The sequence below is a fragment of the Nicotiana tabacum genome, chromosome 14, assembly GCF_000715075.1.
Source record: "Nicotiana tabacum cultivar K326 chromosome 14, ASM71507v2, whole genome shotgun sequence".
Taxonomy (NCBI): domain Eukaryota; kingdom Viridiplantae; phylum Streptophyta; class Magnoliopsida; order Solanales; family Solanaceae; genus Nicotiana; species Nicotiana tabacum.
Window position 1 is genome coordinate 79,889,026 of NC_134093.1, and position 27,486 is coordinate 79,916,511.

A 27,486-nucleotide genomic window follows, 5' to 3' on the forward strand; every position below is an offset into this window, starting at 1 on the left:
ACATTATACATATAAGACCTTAGAAGGGGTATAGGATTATAAAGAGTTATTGAAAGTTAAGAGGGTTTTGAAAGTGGTCTAGATTTTAAGGCTGGTAATTATTAAGTCATGAAAGTAAGTACTTTGAAGAATAGGTGCTAGAGTAATCTTAAGAGTTGTTTGCTAGAAAGATGATTTTTAAATGTACCTCAATTTTTATATTAAAAAGAAGAATTGAAGAAGAGAGTCTTTGGAAATTCATTTGAGATTGTCCATTACTGCTTTTTTTTTTTGAAAATCTGATTTCATTCCTTGTTAGTGAAAATCAGTGATTCTTTCCTAATCTTCTTTGGAAACGGGCTGCCGTTCTGATTAAGGACCTATGCTTCAAAAATCTTTAAGAAAAAAGTGAGTGTGCAAGATGAAAAGTTATAATTAACAGGAGGCAAAGATTAATTACTAGCTATTGTTTTTAAGTCCTATATTAGTTAAGGTTTGCCTATGTTCCATGTAATACTAGAGAATAAAAGAAAAACACATAATCTAATATATGAGTGTTAAATACAAGAGGACATCATATAATAAAAACAACAATAAGGGCAGTAAGCGAAAGATGATGAAAGTAGTAAACTAAGCTATGGAAATGAAGAATAGTAACAAAAGAGGTAGGGAAAGAGGACTGGACTCTGATGATTGGGCCCCAACAAGGTAGGCCCAACGACTTTGAGAGATGCGGCCATGGTGAGATTGGACTCTTCAAAAATGCAACAAGATCTGATTTGGGCCTGAGTTCCTTAAGGACTCGGCAAGCCCAAATGTATACATACCCAAAAGAATAAAAAAGGTCATTAGAAATATACTCCGTATTCTCAGCATATTCTAATACAAATGAAAGGTATATAAGCAAATAATTGAAACAAGGAAATGATTAATACTGTGTGAAATTATATATTAATGTGGTGGCTTTACTTAGCAAATAATTCACATTGAAAACCTTTCGTTGTCATTAAATATTAAAACCTTAAAGAACTAAATGTGTCAATGAATTTAGGGTTAAGGAGGAAGCTCCACTCGAGGTTGATGCTCCCTTTGGATTTTCCGACACTTCAAAGTTCCCAAGGGACTCAAGGCCCTGGGCAATGCTTGTGCCGAGGAGGGCAGCCCAACCTAAAGTCGATCTTTACTCCCAAATACCGTTTAACACTAATAACATGTTTTCCTTACGGGTTTAAGTGCCAATGAGTCCCTTCCAATATAAATTAAACGCTGCAATATTACCTATCATAAAATATATACCTTCCCTCCTATCATAAGAACATATAGACTATACTGGATGACCAAACAAACATATGTATCACATGAAAGAAAAAATCTGATTCTGAAACTCATACAGGTGAACAACAGAAACATCCCAAACATGTTACAACAGTCCAAATTTAGAGTAAGGCAATACTCCAAAGAAAGGTAAAGCTGTACAACAACAACTCAACATATATAGAGGTTTCTTGTGTATGGTAAACCTAGTGTGAACTGGCTGATTTTGTTTTCAGCACATACATAGGTTGGTACTGCTACATTAATACTTTAAAAGAGAATAAGCAATGTAAATTCAAGCAACACAGTCATGACTAGTCAAATTTTAGTGGCTGTTGAAGACATCTAGGACATGATCAAGGCTTTCAACAGATGTACAATTTACAGACCACAACAGGGAGTTCATAATGATTTCTACAAATCATACTCCTAATAAATCATTGAGTTCAGATAACATTTGCCAGGATCCTTATGAGACTTTAGGGAATAGACTTGGTTTTGAAGTTATCAAAAGAGCAAGGATTAGGGCAGTTCTGGACATGATATATAATAAGAAACTAAACAAAAGCATGCAACATTTAGTCAGATACTTAAACATTCAAATGCAGCGATGTCTCTTATGTAAATAGGGGAAAACCATAACACATTCTAAGAGTTGAATTAAGCAAAATGTTTCAGATAAGAGAAAGACACTACATCAAGAAAGGTTTAACTCAAACTTAGTTCTAAGTCAGTACATGAATACAAGGTTGATCATACTTCCTTTTAACAAGTTATTCCTTAACTAGGGTAGAGTAGCTAGGTTATATAAAAGATAAAGATGCATGATGACCCTAAAGATAAGAGATAGGAGGTATCAAATAAACATGCTGTTGAGGGTATTGACTAATCAAGAAAACAGTTAAGTTATGTTTATCCAATTACCAGTCTTTATAACAGAGAGGAAAGAATAGAATCCTAATCACATTATGAGGAAAAATGACATAACCTTAACATGTGTGTACAATAAGATTACAGAAAGAAGAAATGAGAGGTTTAGTTCAAACAAGATCATACTAACAGAAGCAACAAGCAACTAAACAAAATGAAAGACCATCATAGCAACTCAGAAACAATCTAACGGACATGAGCAGGGAAATAACATATAAACACTTAGAGTTCCTGCTTATGATTAAAGGATATGAGATATAAACTGAAACACCTTAAGATTCATTCAATCATAATTATCAGAATATAGGTTCAACATCAAAAACTCACAAGCTACAAAGATGTAACAGACAAGGATAAAGGTTACTATATGCCAACAAAGCTTATAAGGTTCATGTGAACATGAACATATAACAACTTAAGCATGTAGACTGCTGGAACTTAGGGAATAAGATAAGCAAGAATCACTCATGCAATTTAATCAACCATCATTTAAAGACTCAAAGCAGGACAGCTAATCACAAGTAGTCATTAAACTAACAGACCACAAATATTATCATATTAAAAACCATAAAACAATTGTAATATATAGAACCTAACTTAGCATTCTTGTATCATTCAAAAAAAACGAACAAAAGAGAAGAATGAGAGAGGTGCTGATCTTTTTTAGGGCACCAGACCAAACGAGAACTCTTTTCAGTTGCTTAAGATCCCAGAACACTCGAGTTTGGACCAACGGTGATACTCAACAAAAAGGAGAAAGAAAATAGTGAGAAACCGAAGGCTAAACTTCTTAGTGTTTTTGTGTGTGTATCTCTTCAATGTTAGGTCTTAGTTCTTAGGTTATCTCTTTTTAGGTGAGAGCATTGAAATCCCTTTTTTATAGTGGCATTTAATGCCTTGGGTTTTCAGGATTCAAACAAAGATAGTGGAAGATGACTCATGATAATGATAATAGCAAATCGAGTGAAAATCAGAAGACTGAGAAGGGGGAATTCAATATTGAGTTTACCTGAGTGGAGGGTAATTGGTTGTTGAAACCTCAAACCAACGGACAAACCCTAAAACCCAGAGGTCACTGTGTTTGACCTTTGGGTATAGGATTCCATGATGATTTTATGAATACGGTTTCATGCATGCTCCAATTTGACAAAGCACGAAGGAACATCAGAGACTTGATGTTGCATCTTTGGGTCTAGGGTTTCAAGATTCAGTGGTTTGAATTTTGTGATTTAAAAAGTAATTTGTAGTAGGATTCACGGATTTCAGGAGGCAAGAGGTGATTTCAGGCTTCGATTTAAAAGATCATAACAGAGCTCACGCGATTTGAGCTTTCATCTTTGAGTCTAGAATTAAGCTTTGGGTGTTTTGAATTTGTGTGATCAAATGGGAATGAAATCGGCGAGATTCCCGGATTCAGAAAGCAAAGGAGATGAAATCTCTGATCGATTTGTGACTTTGCACTAATTTGTGCAAGGTTTGTGACTGATTGAGTTCGTGAGGTTGAGAGAAAAGAGAGGGCAAAGGGAAAGAGAGGCGGCCAGGTCTCTGAGTGAAATGATTAGGGTTTGGGGAGGGATTTTGGTCGTCTCTGAGTTAAGATAGAGAGATGGAATGGGAGCCGTTGGATCTGTTGATCAACGACTCCGATCATTTTGATAATTAGGAATTTAGAAATGATTTAAATGGGAAAAATTGGTGGACATTAGATGATAGGATTTGGATGGTTGAGAATAGATCTGGAGGTGTATTAAAAATAAAGAGAATGGCGTTAAAATTGTGGGCCGTTGATTTTTGGAATGGACGACCAAGATAATTTTGTATTTCTTTTGTGAATGACTGAGACGGGTGATGTGGCGAGGTCCGATTGGCCTAATAGGAGTGACATGGATTGCCAAAGTGGAGAACGAGGGGTTATTGGACTGGGTATTTTCGGACTGGGCTCAGTGATTTGGGCCAAAATCAATTTAAAAGATGGCCATTTTACATTTGATTCAAGAATTGCAATTGTGGCCTTTTGGTTCATAATCCCTTTTGAAATTAAGTTAAATAACTTAATAATTTTCAATAAAATGTAATAAAAATTATAATTGTTAAATACTACTAATTAATGCAATTAATTGATTATTTGCAAAAATATTTCACTAGGACATTAATTTTGAATAATTGAAATAGTAAACTAATTAACTATTTTAAGAAGTAATTTATTAAATTAATTATAGAACTTTGATAAAAGTATTTTCATAATCTTAAAAATAGTAAATATATTTATAATTACATAATACTAATGCCAAATGATTAATTTTGAAATAACACTGAATTAATTTGTAGAAATAGGCATTAATTAGTGGAAAATACTTTGAAAATTGGCCCTCAACAGCTGCCCCTCTTTGACCGGAGACGATGAAAGAGTTTTTGAGCAAAGAAATGGAACCAAAGCCAATTTTGTCCCGACTTTTAGGCAGGTATTGCAGGAAATGGAGATGGTGAATTTGTGGGATTGAATTGAGGAAGAATCTAGAAAGATTTGGGGATATTGGGCCGAATTCTGACTTTGAATTGCTTACATGGTTCGGGCTTAATAAGGATCAGACCTCATATACTACTGGAGTAGGGATTTTGGGGAAATGACACTCGCATGAATTGCCCCAGTATCATATTGTGACGATACGGCGAGACGGAAGATTGGTCACTCATGGTAGCTTGAATTTTGCGGCCTGATTTGAATTATTCAAAATTTTGAGCTCGCTGGTGATCGTGAGCTGGGATCTTGGGCTCTACTTGGTTGGCTGTCCCCATAGCGTTGTAGTTCGGTCTGCTGCTAAGAACAAGTTCCACGCTGTGGTGTTTGTTCCTGCAAAACAAATGAAATACACGCATACCAATATATTGTAATGCAGAATATATTAAGATGAGATGTAAATGATGCAGGAATAATGATGCCTGGCTGTCGGTGAGCCGTTATTTGGGATTGGGATGATGGAATACTTGATACTGACTCGATTTGTTAGCCGAGCTGTGTACCATTTCGCAGCTGTCGGAGCATTTGAAAATTGTCTCCGCTTGTTGGGAGAGCTTGATTGGTACAATGTGTCTCCGCTTGTTGGGAGAGCTTTGCACTGGTAAGTGTCTCCGCTTGTTAGGAGAGCTCGATTTGTAAAGTGTGTTTCCGCTTGTTGGGAGAGCTTTGCACTGAAATGTAAATTATTCTCCGTTTGGGAGTGATTGATAAAAATCATAATCATACCTAAAGCTACATGAGCAAATGTCAAAACATTCAAAGTAATAGTAAAGGAAATTAAAGCATGCCCAAGATATACTCTTAATTACGAAGCTAGGTTGCGGCCATGGATTGGCAGGACGTTGGTAACGCGGTTTGCGAATGTCTATCCCGGTGTCCTTGATTGACGGAGCAGTGCTGCGAATTGCTTTTGCTGACGAAGTTTGCAGTTTTTCTATATACAAGGCTCTAGTTGGCGAAGCCGTCGTTCGATTTGTAGAAGGCACTCTGATTTGCAGACGATTTGCTATATACAAGACTTTGATTGGTGAAGCCAACGTTCGATTTGTACAAGGTGCTCCGATTGATTGAGCTGACTGTTTGCAATATACAGGACTTCGATTGGTGAAGCCGACGTGCAATTTGTACAAGGTGCTCCAATTGATTGATTAGGCGGTTTGCTATGTACAAATTTCCATGCCAGCTGTCTGATTCCGAGGCACCTGCAGAGGATTCAAGAGTTAGCTTTAGTTGTACTAGAAAATTTAGGTAAAATGTAGGAGAGATAATCTTAGGCAAGTGGCGGATCCGTCATTTACCCCTGTATGGTCCTAGCGCTTCCTTATTCCCTGTTGACCCTGCACCCAAAGAAAACTTCTTACTAGGGGGGATGGGGTGTTTCTCTCTCTCACACACACACACACACACACACACACACACACACACACACACACACACACACACACACACACACACACACACACACACACACACACACACACACACACACACACACACACACACATATATATATATATATATATATATATATATATATATATATATATATATATATATATATATATATATATATATATATATATATATATATATATATTCTACAAAATATTTTGAAAATACTTGTTTCTTTTAAGGCAAATGCCGTCGTTTCAGATTATGACATGTTATGCAAAGTTCTCCACACGCGAATGTATTCCTCTGAGAACTTCGTCATGTTGATGTCGATCTTCCGTGACGCCTCTGACAACACGGCTACTTTCTGTTGCGACTGCGTCCTAAATTATAACTAATGCATTACAAAGGCTTTCCTAAGGTTATGACCGTACCCTTTCAGGTAGCCTATGTATCCGAAATGGAATCATGTTTGAACGTATTTCATGGGATGGTGATAAAATATGATGAAAATGACCGAGCCTAACTCAGGAAGCCTACGTATCCAAATGGAATTAGGTCGAAGCGTAGTTCGATTACAACAGATGCAAAAGGATGAGATTAAGAATGAAGATGGCCGAGTTTGAATCAGAAAGCCTACGTATCCAAATGGAATCAGGCCAGAACGTAGTTCAATTAAAAAGATGATTGAATTCGATGAGGATTGCCTACGTATTCCTTTATGAGGAAATCAAGTCGGCGTAGTTCCTGAACAACATACAAAAGTGATATTTGGTTTTTCTATTACAAGAGAAAGGGGGGGAGAGAAACCAAACCCTACGCGGGTTGCCTACATATCCCTCAGTGGGAAGTCTGGTTGAATGTAGTTCTATTACATCATAAACCCTAGCTCTATTTGTCTTTAGACATAGTATCTCTTGATTGCGTCTGAGTTGATAGGCTTCGTGTTGACTCTTCCATCCATTTCTGCCAAGATTAGAGCTCCTCCAGATAGTGCTTAGTGACCCACGTAAGGACTTTTCCAGTTTGGTGCAAATTTTCCTTTGGCTTCTTCTAGATGGGAAAAGATTTTCTTCAGAACCAACTGCCTCTGTGTGAATTGGCAAGGCTTCACCCTTTTGTTAAATGCACTGGCCATCCTGTTCTAATATATATGTCCATGACATACTGCATCCATTCTTCTCTCGTCAATGAGCATGAGTTGCTCTTGCCTTACCCGTATCCACTCTGCTTCATCTAATTTTGCCTCTTGAATGACTCTTAAGGATGGTATCTCGGCCTCTATGGGTATCACCGCTCTAGTGTCGTATACCAACATGTATGGCTTTGCCCGGTGGATGTTCTCATTGTAGTCCGATAACCCAACAGACCGGAGGGTAGCTTCTCGTGGCATTGTTTGTGATTGTCCACTATCTTTCGCAGAATCCTCTTGATATTCTTGTTAGATTCCTCGACTGCCCCATTCATTTGCGGTCTATAGGCTGTGGAATTGCGGTGGATAATTCTGAACTTCTCGTAGATTTATCTCATGAGGTCTCTATTGAGGTTAGCGGCATTGTTTATGATGATGCATTCTAGTATTCCAAATCTACAGACGATGTTGTTTCAGACAAAATCTGCCACTACCTTGTTTGTGAAGGCCTTGTAAGTAGATGCCTTGACCCATTTGGTGAAATAGTCGATGGCTACCAAGATGAAACGATGTCCGTTTGATGCTGCAGGCTCTATGGGTATAACCTTCCGAGGGCTCCCTTTTCACCATTAGTAGCATTCTCTAGGTACTCTTGGGTCTTAAAGAATTTCTTGATGTCATGATACCATGGTTTACCATCTGGTTCTTCATTCATAGCGAAGCAATAGGATTGCTTGTCCTTGATCTCTACCTCGATAGGGTCAATGTAGTTCTTGTCTGGATGCATAATCATAGATGATAAGGTTGCAAGGGCGTCGGCGAACTCGTTCTGAATCCTGGGGACGTGCTTGAACTCAATCTTTGCGAACTTCTTACACAACTCCTTTAACAAATTGGTGGACCATTCTCCTTGGACTTGGTGTATCAACAAATTGGAATCTCCTATGACCAAAAGTTCTTTGATCTTCATGTCGATTGCCATTCTGATTCCAAGGATACACACTTCGTATTCAGCCATATTATTTGTACAAGGGAATCTTATCTTTGCCGATGTTGGATAATGTTGTCCAGATTTCGAAATTAGGACTGCCACAATTTCGACTCCTTTGAAGTTTGCTGCTCCATCGAAAAATATTCTCCACCCAGGGTATGATTCTGCAATATCCTCCCCAGCAAATAGTACTTCTTCATAGGGGAAATATTTGGTAAACAGTTCGTAATCTCCATCCACTGGATTCTCGGCAAGGTGATCGGCTAAAGCTTTCCCTTTGATAGCCTTCTGAGTTATGTACACAATGTTAAATTTACTGAGGAGAATTTGCCATTTAGCTAGCTTTCCATTAGGCATTAGCTTCTGAAAAATGTACTTGAGCGGGTTGAGCCGAGATATCAGATGAATAGTGTATGCCGACATGTAATGCCTTAGCTTCTAAGCAATCCAAGTCAGAGCACAACAAGTGCATTCTATCAGGGTATACTTGGCCTCACACGGTGTGAACTTCTTGCTTAACTAGTTGATGGCCTACTCCTTCCTCTCAGTTTCATCACGCTGCCCTAACATACAGCCGAAGGCATTGTCCAAGACTGACAAATAGAGCAATAATGGTTTCCCTGGTTTGGGGGGAACCAACACTGGCAGGTTTGAAAGATACTCTTTGATTTTGTCAGAGGCTTTCTGGCACTCCTCCGTCCATTTTGTGGCAGCATCCTTCTTTAGCAGCTTGAAAATGGGTTCACAAATTACCGTGGACTAGGCTATGAAATGACTGATGTAATTCAGTCTGCCCAGGAAACTCATGACATCTTTCTTGCTCTTTGGTGGTGGTAATTCCTGGATGGCCTTGACTTTTAATGGATCCAGTTCTATTCCCTTCCTACTTACAATGAAACCTAATAGTTTCTCAGCGGGGACTCCGAACGCACACTTTTCTGGGTTCAACTTCAAACTGTACCTTCACAGGCTTTCAAAAAATTTCCTCAAGTTGTTCAAGTGCTATGACCTCTTTCGAGACTTTATGATGACGTCATCCACATAAGCTTCAATCTCCTTATGAATCATGTCGTGAAAGAGGGTCGTCCTGGCCCTCATGTAGGTGGCACTGGTGTTCTTAAGACCGAACAACATAACTCTATAATAGTAGACTCCCCAAGGCGTGGTGAAGGCTGTCTTCTCTGCGTCTTCCTCGTTCATTAAGATTTGATGGTAACCAACGAAACAATCCACAAATGGCTGCAGTTCATGTTTCGCACAATTGTCGATGAGGATGTGGAAATTTGGCAGGGGAAAATCATCCTTTGGACTAACTTTGTTGAGATCTCGGTAGTCCACACATATTCTGATCTTTCCGTTCTTCTTAGGCATTGGGACGATGTTTGCCACCCAGCTTGGATTGTTAGTGACCCTTACTACATTTGCTTCTATCTGTTTGGTCACTTCTTCTTTTATCCTTAGACTTAAATCAGGTTTGAACTTCCTGGGATTCTGCTTGACTGGCGGTCTGGTAGGCCGAGTGGGTAGTCGATGCAAGACAATGTCGGTGCTTAATCCTGGTGACGTACTGTCGGAGGATCTCAATCATTTTTTCCTTCTACTCGGTGTCACACCTCTACTTTTCTCGTGGGATAAGAAAGAAAGGAATTTTTTCAATTTAAGTGACATTATTCGAAATGGGATTATTTATTTAATCAGAGTCTCCACTTGGGATAATTTCTGGTGTCCCAAGTCACCGGTTTATTTGAAATCCCAAATCGAGGAAGTTTTGACTCCGAATTACGGTCCGCGAACACAGAAGACCGGGTAAGGAATTCTGTTAACCCGAGAGAAGGTGTGAGGTACTCTCAGATTCCGTGGTTTTATCACGGTCGCTTTAATCATACCTGGCTTAATTAAATTATTTAATTACTCATTTTAGAACCTATGTACATTTACCTTTTTACCGCTTTTAATTGCTTTATTATTCGTAATTATGGAATTATCTTGAAACGAATCACGCGTACGTGTATTCATTTTGTTTGGTATGTCATGAATCATGTCACGCGTATGTGTACACAATTAATAACACTTTATTATTTTTAAGATTGTTTTGTCAAAGTTGCGCGAACGCATACTTTGCCTTTAATTTGGAAAATCGTTACTATGTCACGCGAACGTGTACATAATCACGATAATTGATTGGTTAACACGCGCCTAAAGCATACTAGCGTATTTAGAGTATTCCATTTATCTATCTTTTTTTATCTCTATCAGCTCCAAATCAGAATCCAAAAATGCTAAAATAAAAGAATATTAAAAATAATAAATCAAATCACAAATCAAACCAAATATAGATATTCACTATTAATCACACTAAAGAAAGATCGTAAAACTAATCAATGAAAATGTCACCCACTTCTCTCGTGAGTCTTACAAACAAAACAAAAAATTCCAAACAACGCATAAAGTAAGATTTAAATAAAATCTAAATCCAAAACATGATATAAGGATCTTACATAAATTTTTGAAGGGAAGTAAAATTATCTTTTTGAAAGGTGATACTGCCGTAAATTAATGGTCAATAAAAAACTCATGGTCAACTTAATTTAAAGCCTCAGAAACTACTTATTAATGAATAACACAACATCATACATAATTTTATTGATTAAATACTCTTACTTATTTAGCAATAACGTCATTTTAACACCAAAACAAAAGCTAGGAAAGAATATCTTAGCCTCGCAACAGTGAATAGGACATACTGAAAAATTAGATATAAACAAATTTTAACTTTTAATTTTGAGGCAAGGTAAAAAAAAAGAATAAAATATATATAGTCATCCAAACTACAGTAACTGAGTAAAGTAGTAAACCAAAGTATATTCTTTTCAATTACACCTTAAAGATCTAAACTTTAATCCCTACGTGACTTTAACACTTAAGAACAAACTCTAACTACTTAAAAAACTAATTTTAAACAGACAAACAGAAACAAAACAAAAGAGAAAATAATGAAACATTTCGATAAAACTAAACCAAAATAGAAGCCTTAAAGAAAAAAAAATAGATTAAAAAGAAAGAATCTTTTATTGATGGATTTCTAACCTTTTGTTGTGTACAGAGAAGACAAGAACTTCAATTTAGGAAATGGAAATCAATGATGACTTTCTTCCTTTTCTCTCAATTTTCTTTTTCCTCTCCTGTTCAAAATTTTCTCTTTTTCAAAAATTGGACCCCCCTTTGTTCAAAATGTGTCCTCCTCTTTTGTAAAGAAACTTTTGGTGGTTACCTGATAATGTGCAAAGGAGTTGATTTACATGGGATTGATGTGAGAAAATATATGAGGGTGTGTGCTAGACGTGAGAGAGTGGGAGTTATGGGGTGAGTGTTTATGTAGTTAGTAGGAGAAACTTTTGTATATTTTTTATTTTGTTACTTTTTTATTCTTCTTGTTAGTTGCCTTTTTAAAAAAAAATAACTTTTACTCTCCTTTTTTTTTTTTTGAAATGAATAAAAAGAAAAAGTAAAATGCATAGCTAAAAGTATTAGTCAGCTAGTTTTATACTTAAATATTATATACATAAGAAAACTAAATATTTACACTAAAGTTTAAATTATACTAAGAAAAATACTATAACTTATATTTAAAATTAGAAGAATTTTCTTCTATATAAAAATAAGAACAAAACTTATACTCTAAGAATGTGAATATTTTTTGTAGTTTTTAATTTTCTTAAATAAAACCTATTAAAAGTAAGATAAAAGTTTAAAATATAAAAATTAGACCTAGAATAAATATTTACACTAAAATAGTATAGAATTTGGGTGTAGTCAAAAATTAGTTGTTCACAGCATGCCCCTCTTTGCTTGGAAACATGAAAAGTTTTCAGGCAAAGAAAATGAACAAGGTAACTAATTTTTTACCTCACTATTATTTAAAATGAAAAAAATAAGATAAAAGAAAGGTATGTGACCGAGCCTTGGTTTTAGGCAGCCTACATATCCCGGGTTATAAGGGAATCAGGTCACGTGTAGTTCAAGTGAACGTAGAGTGATGGAGTATGCTTAGAGGGAGAGTCGAGTGAAGTTCCGTCGAGGTTCAGATCCGCGGTTCCTACTATTACATCAAAATGAAAAGAAAATTACATACTCTTGAAATCTAAGAGTTACAAAATTTCTATCTAAATGCCATCTGGAGTCTTGTCTTGATTCTTGACTTGCTTCCCTCATTGACTTTAGACTGAAACTTGATGCTCTCGATGTAACAAACTATGAAATATTCTCCGAGGCTTGATTCTTGATCAGATGATGAGAAGATGGATCTTGAGACCCTATGTCTCCGCATGCATTACGTCAAAGCTGGTTCGGCTGGTATTGAGATCAAATGTTTCACTTTCTCTGGCGAGAGATGGAATCTTATTTTTGCACATCCAATCTGTACTTTGCAGAAAAAACCTGCAAACCATCAGAAACAAACAAAACGAACAAACATTTTCTGCCCCAGTTTGCTCTAGGAAAATTTTGTGAGTTATTGAAAATTCATTAAACTATATTTGCTATTGCAGAATAAAGAATTGAAAAAAAAAGTTTTTTTTTTTGAGTAATAGGGGATGTCGTACCCTATGTTAATAAGAAGGAAGGCAACCAGGGGATGTAGTACCCTATGTTGACAATAAGATGAGGCTCGTGGCACTCAGAGATGCTACTAGGGAATGTCGTACCCTATGTTTGGCAGTAAGATGAGGCTCGTGGCTCTCTAAGATGCTACTAGGGAATGTCATACCCTATGTTAGCAATGAAAAATATAACCAGGGGATGTAGTACCCTGTGTTTGGCAATAAGATGAGGCTCGTGGCTCTCTGAGATGCTACTAGGGAATGTCGTACCCTATGTTAGCAAAAAGTAATGCAACCAGGGGATGTAGTACCCTGTGTTTGGCAACAAGATGAGGCTCGTGGCTCTCTGAGATGCAACTAGGGAATGTCGTACCCTATTTTGGCAGAAAGTAATGCAGCCAGGGGATGTAGTACCCTGTGTTGGCGATAAGATGAGGCTCGTGGCACTCTGGGATGCTACCAGGGAATATCGTACCCTATGTTGGCAATAAAATGAGGCTTGTGGCGCTCTGAGATGCTACTAGGGAATGTCGTACCCTATGTTAGCAGAAAGTAATGCAGCCATGGGATGTAGTACCCTATGTTAGCAATAAGGTGAGGCTCGTGGCCCTCGGGATGCTACTAGGGAATGTCGTACCCTATGTTTGCAATAAAAATGAGGCTCGTAGCACTTTGAGATGTTACTGGGAATGTCGTACCCTATGTTGGCAGAAAGTAATGCAATCAGGGGATGTAGTACCCTGTGTTGGTGATAAGATGAGGCTCGTGGCGCTCTGGAATGCTACTAGGAAATGTCGTACCCTACGTAGGCACTCTGGTATGCTACTAGGGAATGTCGTACCCTATGTAGGCTATAAATAATGCAGCCAGGGGATGTAGTACCCTGTATTAAAGATAGGGTATTGATTCCCTAAAATTAAACTAAAAATAACATGATTATATGTATATTGGAAAAAAAAAACAAGGATTTTGAGAACTTCTCTTGGTGGGGTTCGTCCCTTCACGAACTGTTTCCTAAAACTGTTCAGTTCCTGTTTTGAACAAAGAAAGATTCATTAGTTTTAAAATGGGGGTCAGTTTGTGGCCTTGATTTCTTTGGGTGACTTGACCTTGCGTCCATTACACTTGTTAGAAAAACTAACTCAGTCGATGGTCGTACAAATTGCCGGGAGATTCTATCCTTACTTTCTGGAGATCTTCTTTCTCAGCATCGAAGCCTGACTATTTTGTGCCTATCACCATTTATATTTGTGGTGCAAACAACCTTGCTCCCAAAAATCTTTTAACTGAGTAACTTTTGTTGACCCTTGGAACATTGTTCAGTCCTTCCAGCCTTTTGCTCGTCAATGAAAATCACAAATGGCTTTATGCCTTTGCCCATACGGTTTATGCCCAACAATCTTTGCTTTATATAATGGGGAAACTATAACTAATTTTGTGGCCTTTTCTTTGCTTTGCTTTGACAAAATTAGACTAAAAGGGACTCAAGAAAGTAACGCGAAAGAAAACAAGAAAGTGAACTAACATGTATTATGACTTAATCAAGAAGTGTCCCTTTCAGGGAAAGAAAGGACTTATCTGGAGGAATATGCTGACTTCAATGAACATGACATGCATTTTGGACTGGATGCCCAATCCGTTTGAACCGTCTAATTCTCGAAATATGTTGTAAACTTTGTCTTAACCATGCTTGTGGCAAGATATATGAAGACCTAAATCGATCAATGATGCCCTTTGTGGGTTTTCACCAATTGACCTCTCTCATTTGTCTTTCTCTCAACTCACCATTGCCTTATAGTGCCCGTGAGAGTTTTCACCAATAAGACTCTCTCATTTATTTTTCTCTTTTTACAATGGTTGAGGCATCACCCGTAGTATACTGACTTAGCATTCTCGAAAGTTGATCAGAAGGTCTTAGCAGGGAAAGGTAAAAAGAAATATTCAACTGAATTACAACTTTTGGAACCATTTTGATGGAACAACCATCGAAAATAAAATAAAACCATGCCCCAGTTTATTTGAATACTGGGGACATGTTGAATTTTTATTTTGGTGTGACCGAACCCCAGAGTGAGGCTGCCTACATATCCTTTCGAAATCAGGTCAGACGTAGTTCAATTAACATGAACTTGTTTTGATGATTTTTTTTTGAGTTTTCTTTCTTTCTTTCTTTCTTCCTTTTTTTTTTAAAAAGTACATTGGTTCCAAAAGAGGGGAAAACAAAGAAATATAAATAAGGCTTCAAAGGGATAACTAGGGTTGACCAGTGTTTGGGTAGTGAGAATGATAGCCTTTCGTCATCCCAACCTGAGAATGCTAAATATAAGAATGCCCCAACATAGCCATGTCATACATAGTATCTCTTGACCGCATCTGCGTTGACGGATATATCAGTCACCTTTCCTTCTATATCTACCAATTGTAGAGCTCCTTTTGACAATACTTTCTTGACGAGGTAAGGACCTTGCCAATTTGGGGCGAACTTTCCTTTTGCTTCTTCCTGGTGCGGAAAGATATGTTTCAAAACAAGTTGTCCTACCTCGAATTGTCTTGGGAACACTTTCTTATTGTAAGCGCGTGCCATTCTTTGTTGGTATAACTGACCAAAACAAACTGCCGCCAAATGCTTTTCATCAATCAAATTCAACTGTTCCAATCGGGACTTCACCCATTCAGTGTCCTCAATCCCTGCTTCAACAATGATTCGGAGAGAGGGAATCTCAATTTCAGCAGGTATGACCGCTTCAGTTCCATAAACCAATAAGTAGGGTGTTGCGCCAACTGATGTACGGACAGTTGTCCGGTATCCTAAAAGAGCAAAAGGTAGTTTCTCGTGCCATTGTCTAGACCCTTGGATCATCTTCCTAAGAATCTTCTTGATGTTCTTATTCGCAGCTTCAACAGCTCCATTAGCTTTGGGACGGTAAGGAGTAGAATTACGATGCTCAATTTTAAATTGTTCACATACCTCCTTCATCAGATGACTATTCAAATTAGCAGCATTATCCGTGATAATGATTTTTGGAATACCGAAACGACAAATGATGTTGGAGTGAACAAAGTCTACTACTGCTTTCTTGGTAACTGCTTTCAATGTAATAGCTTCCACCCATTTGGTGAAGTAATCAATTGCAACCAAGATGAATCTGTGCCTATTTGAAGCTTTTGGCTCGATTGGGCCAATAACGTCCATTCCCCAAGAAACAAAAGGCCAAGGAGCCGACATAGGATACAACTCTGAAGGAGGCGAGTGAATCAAATCACTGTGAATCTGACACTGGTGGCACTTGCGAACAAAACGAAAGCAATCTCATTCCATAGTAAGCCAATAATATCCTGCTCGAAGGATTTTCTTTGCTAGAACATATCCATTCATGTGCGGACCACAAACTCCCGAATGCACCTCATTCATAATCATTCCAGCTTCTTTGGCATCCACACATCTCAACAAATTCAAATCCAGAGCTCTTTTGTATAGGATTTCCCCACTCAAAAAGAAACCATTAGAGAGTCGCCTAAAAGTTCTCTTTTGATCCCTATTAGCATGTTCCGGATATTCTCTTGTTTTCAGAAACTATTTAATATCACGATACCTTGGTTCACCATCTGGTTCTGCTTCAATTGTATTGCAATAACCATGTTGATATCGAATTTGAATTTCTAATGGGTCAATGTGAGTATTACCCGGATATGGAAGCATTGAGGCTAGGGTGGCCAAGGCATCGACTAATTCATTGTGAAACCTGGGAATGTACCTGAATTCGATGGACTTGAACCTTTTGCTAAGATCCTCCACACATTGTCTATATGGAATGAGCTTGATCTCTCGAGTCTCCCAATCACCTTGAGCCTGCCGAATAAGCAAATCTGAATCTCCCATCACCAACAGTTCATGCACATTTAGATTTATTGCCTTGTTCAGACCCATGATGCAAGCTTCATATTCTGCTATGTTGTTTGTACAGAAAAAACGAAGTCGCGCCGTAGCAGGGTAATGTTGCCCAGTAGGTGATACCAGAATTGTCCCAATCCCTACGCCTTTGATGTTGATAGCCCCATCAAAGTATAGTTTCCAAATTTGACTGTCATCTTGGACTACTTCTTCAACTAAATTAACCTCTTCATCTGGGAAATATGTGTTCAAAGACTCATACTCATCATCAACCGGGTTTTCTGCCAGATGATCAGCCAAAGCTTGTGCCTTCATGGCAGTGCGAGTGACATAAACAATATCAAACTCTATGAGCAAGATTTGCCACTTTGCCAATTTGCCTGTTGGCATCGGCTTCTGAAAGATGTACTTCAGGGGATCCATTCGGGATATGAGGTAAGTTGTATAGGCCAAAAGATAATGCCTAAGCTTCTGGGCGACCCAGGTTAAGGCGCAACATATCCTTTCCAAAAGAGTGCATTTGGCCTCATAAGTGGTGAACTTTTTGCTTAAATAATATATTGCTTGTTCCCTTTTGCCTGTGGCATCATGTTGACCCAGAATACAACCAAAGGAACTATCCATTACTGACAGATATAAAAATAGAGGCCTATCAGGTTCCGGCGGGACCAAAACAGGGGGATTTGACAAATATTCCTTGATCTTATCAAAAGCTTCTTGGCACTCATCTGTCCACTTGATAGCGGCGTTCTTTTTCAACAACTTAAAAATAGGCTCACATGTGGTTGTAAGCTGCGAGATGAACCTGCTAATGTAATTCAACCTCCCGAGTAAACTCATGACTTCTGTTTTGTTCTTCGGGGGAGGCAGCTCTAGAATGGTTTTTATCTTGGAGGGATCTAACTCAATGCCTCTTCGACTAACTATAAAACCCAAAAGCTTCCCAGAAGGAACTCCAAATGCACATTTGGCTGGATTGAGTTTGAGATTGTACCTTCGTAGCCTTTCAAAGAACTTTTTCAAGTTTTGCACATGGTCAGCTTGTGTTCTCGACTTAATGATCACATCATCAACATACACTTCAATCTCTTTGTGCATCATGTCATGGAACATGGTAGTCATGGCTCTCATGTAAGTTGCCCCTGCATTCTTCAAACCGAATGGCATAACCCTATAACAATAAGTTCCCCATGGAGTTGTGAAGGCGGTCTTTTTTGCATCTTCTTCATCCATCAGAATTTGGTGATATCCGGCATAACAATCCACAAAAGATTGGATCTCATGTTTAGCACAATTGTCAACAAGGATATGAATGTTGGGTATGGGAAAGTTGTCCTTTGGACTTGCTTTGTTTAAATCCCTATAGTCAATACAAACTCTGATTTTCCCATCCTTCTTTGGCACTGGCACAACATTTGCTAACCATGTAGTGTATCGGACGACCCTGATCACATTTGCACTTAGTTGCTTCGTGATTTCTTCTTTAATCTTATCACTCATGTCTGTCTTAAACTTCCTTTGTTTTTGTTGGATTGGTGGAAAATTAGGATGTGTGGGAAGCTTATGGACCACTATATCGGCACTCAAACCCGGCATGTCATCATACGACCAAGAAAATACATCTCTATACTCGAACAAAACTTGAATTATGGCATCTCTCGTCTTTTGTTCAGTAAGGATGCTTATTTTTGTTTCTCTGATTTCTTCAGGACTTCCCAGGTTAATTGCCTCAGTTTCATTTAAGTTAGGCTTAGGCTTATTCTCAAATTGATCCAATTCCCTTTTTATTTCTCTAAAAGCCTCATCTTCGTCATACTCAACTTCTTGATTCATTATTTCGAGATTAGACAGCTTTTTAAGATCTGGGCATGAATTCCGCGTGCATGTCATGTTTTTAAAGCTAGCACTATCGAAACTGAAAATGATAAGAAATTAACAAAAATTAGGAAAATAAAAAGATAGAATTTTACTACGAAAATGGAACTTCATTTCATTGAATTTGAAAGGATAGAAGGGTTAACATCACAGCAAAGCAACTAAACTAAAATATCTGGATTACAACCCTTAAAATAATCCAAATACAGAAAAAACAACAAAACAGGCTACCAAGACTCCTTCCTGATGGGAAGAGGAGTTGCTTCCCAGTTGCTGAGCGAGGTATCTGGACCAATCAGTTGAACACTTGCCCGGCTAGGGCCCTCCCCAACTTGAACCATATTGATCTTATAGAACATCTCCTTGAGACCCTGGGAAACTCCGTCAATGTCATCCTGAGTAGAAGGATTTTGGACTTCTTCAAATTGTGGCTTGACAAAAGAGTAGGCAATGTGAGGGATTGGTTTGGACAGATTCCAACCATTCTTTTTGCGGGCCTTGGCTCTGTCTATGTCAGCTGATGTTGGTTTAAAGCCCAAGCCAAAGGTATTTTTCTTCAAAAATGGAGCAATGGGGTTCACAATTCCTTGTAGAGAGGATCCCAATCCTTTTCCTGGTTCATAGCCGTTCCTCAACATCAGCAAAGCTACCATCATAGATGTGGCTGAAAGACGGGGATGCAGAATTGGTTTTCCTTCATCCACTTGGTCCACCTCAATCACCTCAAATGCTTGATATATGATAGATTCACATCCTTCCTTGGCGTCGATATATGGAATGGACGGGTCTTTATAGACAGATGAGTCGTCCTCCCCATGAATAATAATTTCTTGCCCGTCACAGTCGAATTTGACCATTTGATGTAGGGTGGATGGTACAGCTCTGGCCATATGGATCCACGGCCTTCCCAAAAGAAAATTATAGGAAGTTTCCATATCTAACACTTGAAAGACAATGTTAAAATCAACCGGGCTGATTGTCATGGTGAGTTCGATTTCCCCAATAGTGTCTCTTTTTGAACCATCAAAAGCTCTGATGCTGACATTACTGGTTCGAATTCTGTTAGTGTCGATGTTCAGCTGTTGTAGAGTAGAAAGAGGACACACATCTACACTTGAGCCTCCGTCAATCATGACTCCTTTTACGTAGTGCCCTTCACATTTGACCATAAGATGCAAAGCTCAATTGTGGCCAGCCCCTTCCTCAGGCAAATCATCATCGCTGAAAGTAATTCTATTTACTTCAAAGAATCTTTCAGCCATTTTTTCTAGCTGATTCACCGTTGTCTTTTCTGAGACATATGCCTCGTTCAAAGTTTTGATCAACACACGATGATGCTCTTCTGAATGCAAAAGCAGAGATAACAAAGATATCTGAGCAGGAGTTTTCCTTAGTTGGTCAATGATTGAGTAGTCTTGCAATTTCATCTTCTTAAGGAATTCCTCCGCTTCTTTTTCTGCAACGGGTTCTTTCACTGGCAAATGACTTTCCCTGGCTTGCTTAGCTTTTCTCAATTCCTCTGGTGAATAACACCTTCCAGAGCGGGTCAAGCCCCCCATTTCACTTGTTTCTTCAACTATCTCTTTTCCTTTGTATGTCATGACAGTCTTATTATAATTCCAGGGAATAGCTTTTGTGTTTGTCACTAGGAGTTGGGCAACAGGTCGGATCATGACTGGCTCTGTTATATTCCTCAAACCATTATTCGGAATGATCTTTTGAATGCCCCCGGGGATGTAAAGTTTTGGCCCACCCAATTGAACCTCAACCTTTTTTGTGCTTCTAGGAACATAGAGAATCATTTTTTCAGAACATGCCAAGTTCAAACTAGAATTCGCACCTTTCACCATTAATGGTGCCAATTGCGGCGGGCTCACTATCACTTTTGGTTCTGGCCCTATGGTTCTAACAACCATCTCTGTCTTGCCAGACTGCTTATAATCCCGATCATCACAAATCATCCCAAAAAATGTGTATTATCATGAGTTGGGAGAGGATTGTTTGTGATATTAGGAGTATCCTCATTGTTTGTTACCACAATTGCCTTTGCTTCAATCAAATTTTCAATGGCTTTCTTTAATGTCCAACAATTTTCAGTACTATGCCCTTGGGTGTTAGAGTGATACTCACATCTTGCATTTGAGTCAAAACCTTTTGAATTTGGATTCACATAATGCGGCATAATAGGTCCAATCAACTTCAACTGCATCAACTTTCGAAATAGGCTTGTATACGATTCTCCAATTGGGGTGAACTCTTTCTTTGGCTCCTGTTCTCTCACATATTCTTGTCGGGGACGAGGATTATATGGTGCCTGAAAATTCGGCCGGAGTTGACGGGAGCCTTGTGGAATCGGTGCCCGCCATTGTTGGTGATTAGGAGGCCTAGCATAAGCCTGAGCATTAAACACTGTGTATTGTTGCAGGGGAACTGAGTATCGGGGACCTTGAGGCGGATAATAATGTTGAGGAGAATTGGATTGTCCTTGTTGGAATTGCACGTAAGAAGGAGCTATTCCTCTTGAACTCCCCCGAACCCAGATGCCATCATGGATCCTTCCTCCTTCTTTTTTCGATTTTCGAAACTGCCTGACCCGCTTTGAATTGCTTGTGTGGTCGCCTTAAGGGCTACCTGACTCACAATTTTGCCTGACTTCATGCCATTCTCAACTATTTCACCAATCTCAATCGCCTCAGCAAAAGGTTTACCGATGGCGGCCAACATGTAATGGAGGTAATCAGGATCCTGAGCTTGGAGGAAATAGTTAATCATTTCTGCCTCTTTCATTGGTAGTTTGACCCTAGCAGCCTGCTCTCTCCACTTGATTGCATATTCTCTGAAGCTTTCTGTTGGTTTCTTCTTTATGTTGACGAGAGAGGAGCGGTCTGGCACTATATCAATGTTGTACTGAAACTGTTGGACAAAATCTTGAGCCATGTCATTCCAAATGTGCCAGAGAGAGATGTCTTGATCTATGAACCACTCTGAAGAAATTCCTGTCAAACTTTCCCCAAAATAAGCCATGAGCAATTCTTCTTTGCCTCCCGCTCCCCTCTTCAAATGGGGAACGGGATCACCATGCCCATCATACTTATCAAACTTGGGGGTCTTGAAGCCGGGTGGCAAATGAACATGGGGAAACATGCATAGATCGTTAAACGAAACACTCTTGTGGCCGCCCAAACCCTGTATGTTTCTCATGGTTTGTTCCAAGCTCTTCATTTTTCTAGTCATTTCCTCTTGTTCCATATTCTTTTTGGGCTTTTCGATCTCAATTGGGAACACGTTATGAGGAGTATGCTTGTATGAATCTGGAACATTTAAAGTCAGTTCTGGAGAGTAATGTTGGGCATCATGAGCATCCAGTTGTGGATCATTATTGGACTTTTGAGCAATAGCCGGTTGAGGGACAGTGAAAGTATGGACAATGGGTATAGTAAGTGGGTCATTTCTGAGGGGTGCGATTGGAGGACGTGGAATGGAGGTACTGGGGATAGTGGGAAGGTTAATGCTCGAACTGAATCCAGGTTGGTACAATGGGTTACTTGTTATGGAGATAGGCACTTGAGTGGCAACTGACACATTATGAAGATTATCCGAAGGCCCTATGGGTAGTGAGGGCAGTGCTTGTCCATTCACCCAGGCTTGGTACATCTCTGCCAATTATTGCTTCAACACTCTTACTTCTTCAACCAGTCCTGAACCTTGTTCAACCAATTGTCCATGGACATCATCATTATCTGACTCATTCTCACTGTTGTCTGCCATTCTACTTTTTCCTTTTGATCTCGTGTTGTAAGGGTGAGTCGCCAGTTTAAACCACAAACCAACCACCTCTGTTTTACTTTATCTTTTAAAATGACAAACAACAAACGTGTTAGAGTTAGGCATTTTGCAGATATTAATCACACATTATATGTCATGCACCTAATGCCATTTTCATTTCTAAAATGATCTTGGAAGGCTTTATGTTTCATCCCGGCTTATTGATTTATTGGTTTATTTTCATCTTGAATTTAACGGGGTTTTTTTTTTCATTTTTTTTAGATTAATTATGGTTATGATCGCATCCGATGAGGATTGCCTACGTATCATGACGCCGCATGAATCAGACCATTACGTAGTTCAGGGAAAAACAATAATAGTAGTTTTGTTTTTTTTAAACAAAACGAAATAATACAATAACAGAAAGGACATTACATTGAAAATGACTTACCAAACTCTGACAAGACTAAAAGACAGTGATTTTAAAGATTCAACAATGACTCAAACTAAAACATAACTACTACATGAAAAGTTCTAACAACTACGACTATAATTCAACTCCACAATCTTCTTGCTTTCAAACACTGGAACATCTGCTCATGGTGGGGCTTGCCCTGGTTGACCCCCTAATGTACGGTACATCCTTTCTAACTCTGCTGCAAGATGACTGGCAAAAGTAGGTGCATGCTCCAAAAACTTCTCATAATCCATCCCTTGGCAGTTCACATAACTTTGAGCGGTATAAACAGCTAAATTATGGACTTGCTCTTTGAAGTACTGGAAATTCTGGTCTCGATCTTGTAACTGCTGCTGGCGAGTGGTGGCTATCTCCCTTATGTGGCCCTCACGATCTAAGGCTGACTCCAACTGAGCCCGGAGTCTAGCCTGCTCGAGTCTCGCCTGAGCCATCTCCCTATCAAAATCTACATGCTGGTATTCTCTATTGTACCTTCTCATTTCTTCCAACTGTGCATGGAGCTGAGCTTCTGAACGTACCCAATGGGCCTTTTCTCTCTCGAATTGAGCCCTCTCTTCTTCAAATTTTGTTACTTGGTGATCCTTACTTGATTCGGCCTTCTCATTTAGCTGTACGATCTTTTCCTTGGCTTTGTCCAACGCCTTTTCAGTCTTTGCCAAGAGGGAATCATAATCTTGCACCTTTTCCATCAGATTGGCAATGGTTCTCTGGTCTTTCCAACTTCTCACTGGCACTTCAGAGGCTTTCTTCATCTGTTGAAGTTGAGCACGAAGGGCTTCATTTTTGTGGATCAGACTCTTCTTTTCCCCTTCGGCTTCTTGTTCTTGCAAGTCTTTCTCAAAATTGAGGTTTCTCAGCCTTTCTTCTAAGGCATGAATAGTTGTTTTGTATCCCTTTTCCCGTTCACCCCAAGCCAACCGTTCTTGGATTTTATCATCAAAGGCTTGAACATGCGGCCTTTTGTGGGCCTTTTGGGCTCTGGCACATCATCCACATGAGACCTCTTCCCAAACCATATAGCATAACCCAGATCTACCTCACCTCTCGCAGGATCTGGCACCTGAGTATCATCTTTCAAGTAGCGACAACCATTCCAAATTTGCTGGATTAAAGCTTCGGGGAGTGGGGCTTCGGGGTGTAGCTCAATCACTTGCACACTCAAATCTTCATCCTTAGGTACTACTTGGTACCTTCCTAGCTGTCTTAGAACTCTGTGTGGCGCATACGGCTGGACACTTCTCAAACCCAACAACAGCAAATAACTTTTTAGGGCCGACATGTGTATCACCTCTCTTACCGGGAGCCATCCCAAAGTCCACTCAATTTGACTTGCATTTAAAGATCTTAGGTGGGATATCCAGGCTTCCACCCCTTCTGGAGAGTTGTAATCTTTTACTCTTTCTTCGTAACTCTCAATGAAATTATCCTTGCTCGGACCATAGCTCATGAACTTGGGGTGATGTCGGAGATGCTCAATCAACCATATTTGTACCAAAATATTGCACCCTTCGAAGAATTTTGCCCCGGACTTGCACAAAGTCAATGCCCGATAAATGTCTGATAGAATGATCGGGGCAAGAGTGTGATGTTCTATGGTAGTGAGGACCTGTACAACCCTGGCTATGCGGGTATCAATTGTCCGCTCCTCGTTTGGGAAGACCAAAATTTCCAGAAATGCCACTATGAAGGCGAAGCGATGATGAATCTGCCATGTGTCTTTGTTTTGCTTGTTGTTAAGGCCCTTTTCATGCATTTCAAACCCATTTGGCTTCCCGAACCTAGAGTACAAGAAGTAGAAAGAACAACACCCTTCGACTACATTGGTCTTTCTAATTTGCTTACTGATGTTCAGAAGATCGAAGAATCGGTGTACAGAAAGAGCCCTTGGGAATATGAGCTCCTGGTTTCTCAAATCCCTGCCAAACCCGGAATATCCAGCTATCTCTTCTAAAGTGGGAGTTAGCTCAAAATCGGAGAAGCGAAAGACATTGTGAACGGGGTCCCAAAAAGTCACTAGTGCCTCAATCAAATCGTCCCATGGTTTAATTTTCATAATATCTGTAAGGGCTCCCAAGTACTTGGTGACCCATTTCTGACCATTTTCTCCTAAATCATACCACCACATCTGAAGCTGAAGTGGAGCCTCGTCTACAACTGTGAATGGTGTGTTCTGGACAGTGCTCATTTTGTACCTGTGGGTGGTTAAGGTTAGGGTTGACACTAGTCTCAAGAGATAGAACCAATGCACTCCTTTTGCAAAACAATCTTTTGTAAATAACTCAATTTTAAGAAAAATCAACGAGAAGGGGGGCTATTTTTGCAATTGTGACCGAAGAAAGGGTGGCTATTTTTGCAACTATGGCCCCTTCTTACTTTCAAGGATAGCTTTAGGGTCGGGGGAAGGGCATTATGGTAAAAGTGATTCCCAATTGACAGACACGTCCGTTCTTGCGAGAACAGCCCTTCAACAATTTTGAAGATGTTCTAAGGCTATTCTGACAGGAACGATTTGGGATTAACCGAAGATGGGTCTGCTTATTTGTTTTTTTGATTTAAAAAAAAATACTAGACACATTTCTTTTTTTTAGTTATTTTATAAAAATGGGGCCGAACCCTATGAAGGTTGCCTACGTATCTCACATCCGGTGAGAATCAGACCCGCGTAGTTCGTAAATATTTCAGGAATAGGATGACGCTCTTTTTTTTTGGTTGAAAAATTCAGGCTTTTTTTTTGGGGTAAATACTGAGATTTTCGAAAATCGGGCAAATTTTCTCCCTCATATTTTCTTCTTTCTGGTTTTCCCTCAATATTTTTATATTTTTATTTTATTTTAGAAACCGGTCAACATGCACAAACCAAATCAAACATAATGCACAAGTAGCACATAAGATGCATCAGGATGGTCTTGTAATTTCGGGTACACCTGTCCTAGACAGATCCAACCCCTGTGTTGAGTCCCCAAAGTCAAATGCACATGATGCAAACAAACGTTCCTACTAGGGATCCGATATGAGGCTATGTTATTCTAGGTTTAAATTCTAAGGGGAGTATTTTAGACCTGGCTTACCCAAGCGGATAGCTCGAGTCGAGATGGGAGTAACGTACCGGGAGTACGAAAGTCTACCCGGCCTAGTTACTGACCCAGCCTCGTTCTAATTGGTATGACTTCTAACAGAAAAGTGGGCCACGCGCACGTGCGCACCATAAATTCAGAAGACTCAGAAGGGAGGCGTAAGAAGACAATTTAATATAGTTCAAATAATATCAAAGCAGTAAATAAGCGACAATTTGCACATTAGACCCAAAAATACATTAATAACATCAAATCAATAAAGCCAAGTATAAATCATCTTATAAGCTCGAATTCTGAACCCCGAACCAGAAGTTCTGGGTTCTTGTCCCCAGCAGAGTCGCCAGAGCTGTCACACCTCTACTTTTCTCGTGGGATAAGAAAGAAAGGAGTTTTTCCAATTTAAGGTATATATTCAAAATGGGATTATTTATTTAATCAGAGTCGCCACTTGGGATAATTTCTGGTGTCCCAAGTCACCGGTTTGTTTGAAATCCCAAATTGAGAAAGTTTTGACTCCGAATTACGGTCCGCGAACACAGAAGACCGGGTAAGGAATTCTGTTAACCCGAGAGAAGGTGTGAGGCACTCTCGAATTCTGTGGTTTTAGCACGGTCGCTTTAATCATACCTGGCTTAATTAAATTATTTAATTACTCATTTTAGAACCTATGTACATTTACCTTTTTACCGCTTTTAATTGCTTTATTATTCGTAATTATGAAATTATCTTGAAACGAATCACGCGTACGTGTATTTATTTTGTTTGGTATGTTACGAATCATGTCACGCGTACGTGTACACAATTAATAATACTTTATTATTTTTAAGATTGTTTTGTCAAAGTTGCGCGAACGCATACTTTGCCTTTAATTTGGGAATCGTAACTATGTCACGTGAACGTGTACATAATCACGATAATTGATTGGTTAACACGCGCCTAAAGCATACTAGCATATTTAGAGTATTTCATTTATCTATCTTTTTTATCTCTATCAGCTCCAAATCAGAATCCAAACATGCTAAAATAAAAGAATATTAAAAATAATAAATCAAATCACAAATTAAACCAAATATAGATATTCACTATTAATCACACTAAAGAAAGATCGTAAAACTAATCAATGGAAATGTCACCCACTTCTCTCGTGAGTCTTACAAACAAAACAAAAAATTCCAAACAACACATAAAGTAAGATTCAAATAAAATCTAAATCCAAAACATGATACAAGGATCTTACATAAATTTTTGAAGGGAAGTAAAATTATCTTTTTAAAAGGTGATACTGCCGTAAATTAATGGTCAATAAAAAACTCATGGTCAACTTAATTTAAAGCCTCAGAAACTACTTATTAATGAATAACACAACATCATACATAATTCTATTGATTAAATACTCTTACTTATTTAGCAATAACGTCATTTTAACACCAAAACAAAAGCTAGGAAAGAATATCTTAGCCTCGTAATAGTGAATAGGACATGATGAAAAATTAGATATAAACAAATTTTAACTTTTAATTTTGAGGCAAGGTAAAAAAAAAGAATAAA

The 27,486-nt window shown here is 38.8% G+C and overlaps 2 protein-coding genes across 2 annotated transcripts; both read right to left on the bottom strand.

Annotated features, from left to right (window-relative positions):
- Positions 1-7,857: 7,857 nt before the first annotated feature.
- Positions 7,858-8,679, bottom strand: LOC142169008 (uncharacterized). The gene has a single exon (XM_075230200.1). It carries the CDS (start codon positions 8,677-8,679, stop codon positions 7,858-7,860), a length of 822 nt encoding a protein of 273 aa, XP_075086301.1.
- A 579-nt stretch (positions 8,680-9,258) lies between these two features.
- On the bottom strand, positions 9,259-19,754 carry LOC142169009 (uncharacterized). Its single transcript, XM_075230201.1, has 4 exons — positions 18,914-19,754; positions 16,610-17,027; positions 12,591-12,693; positions 9,259-9,687 (listed from the first exon to the last, which is right to left on the bottom strand). The coding sequence occupies exons 1-4, from the start codon at positions 19,752-19,754 to the stop codon at positions 9,259-9,261; spliced, it is 1,791 nt and encodes a 596-aa protein (XP_075086302.1).
- Between the last annotated feature and the right edge of the window lie 7,732 nt (positions 19,755-27,486).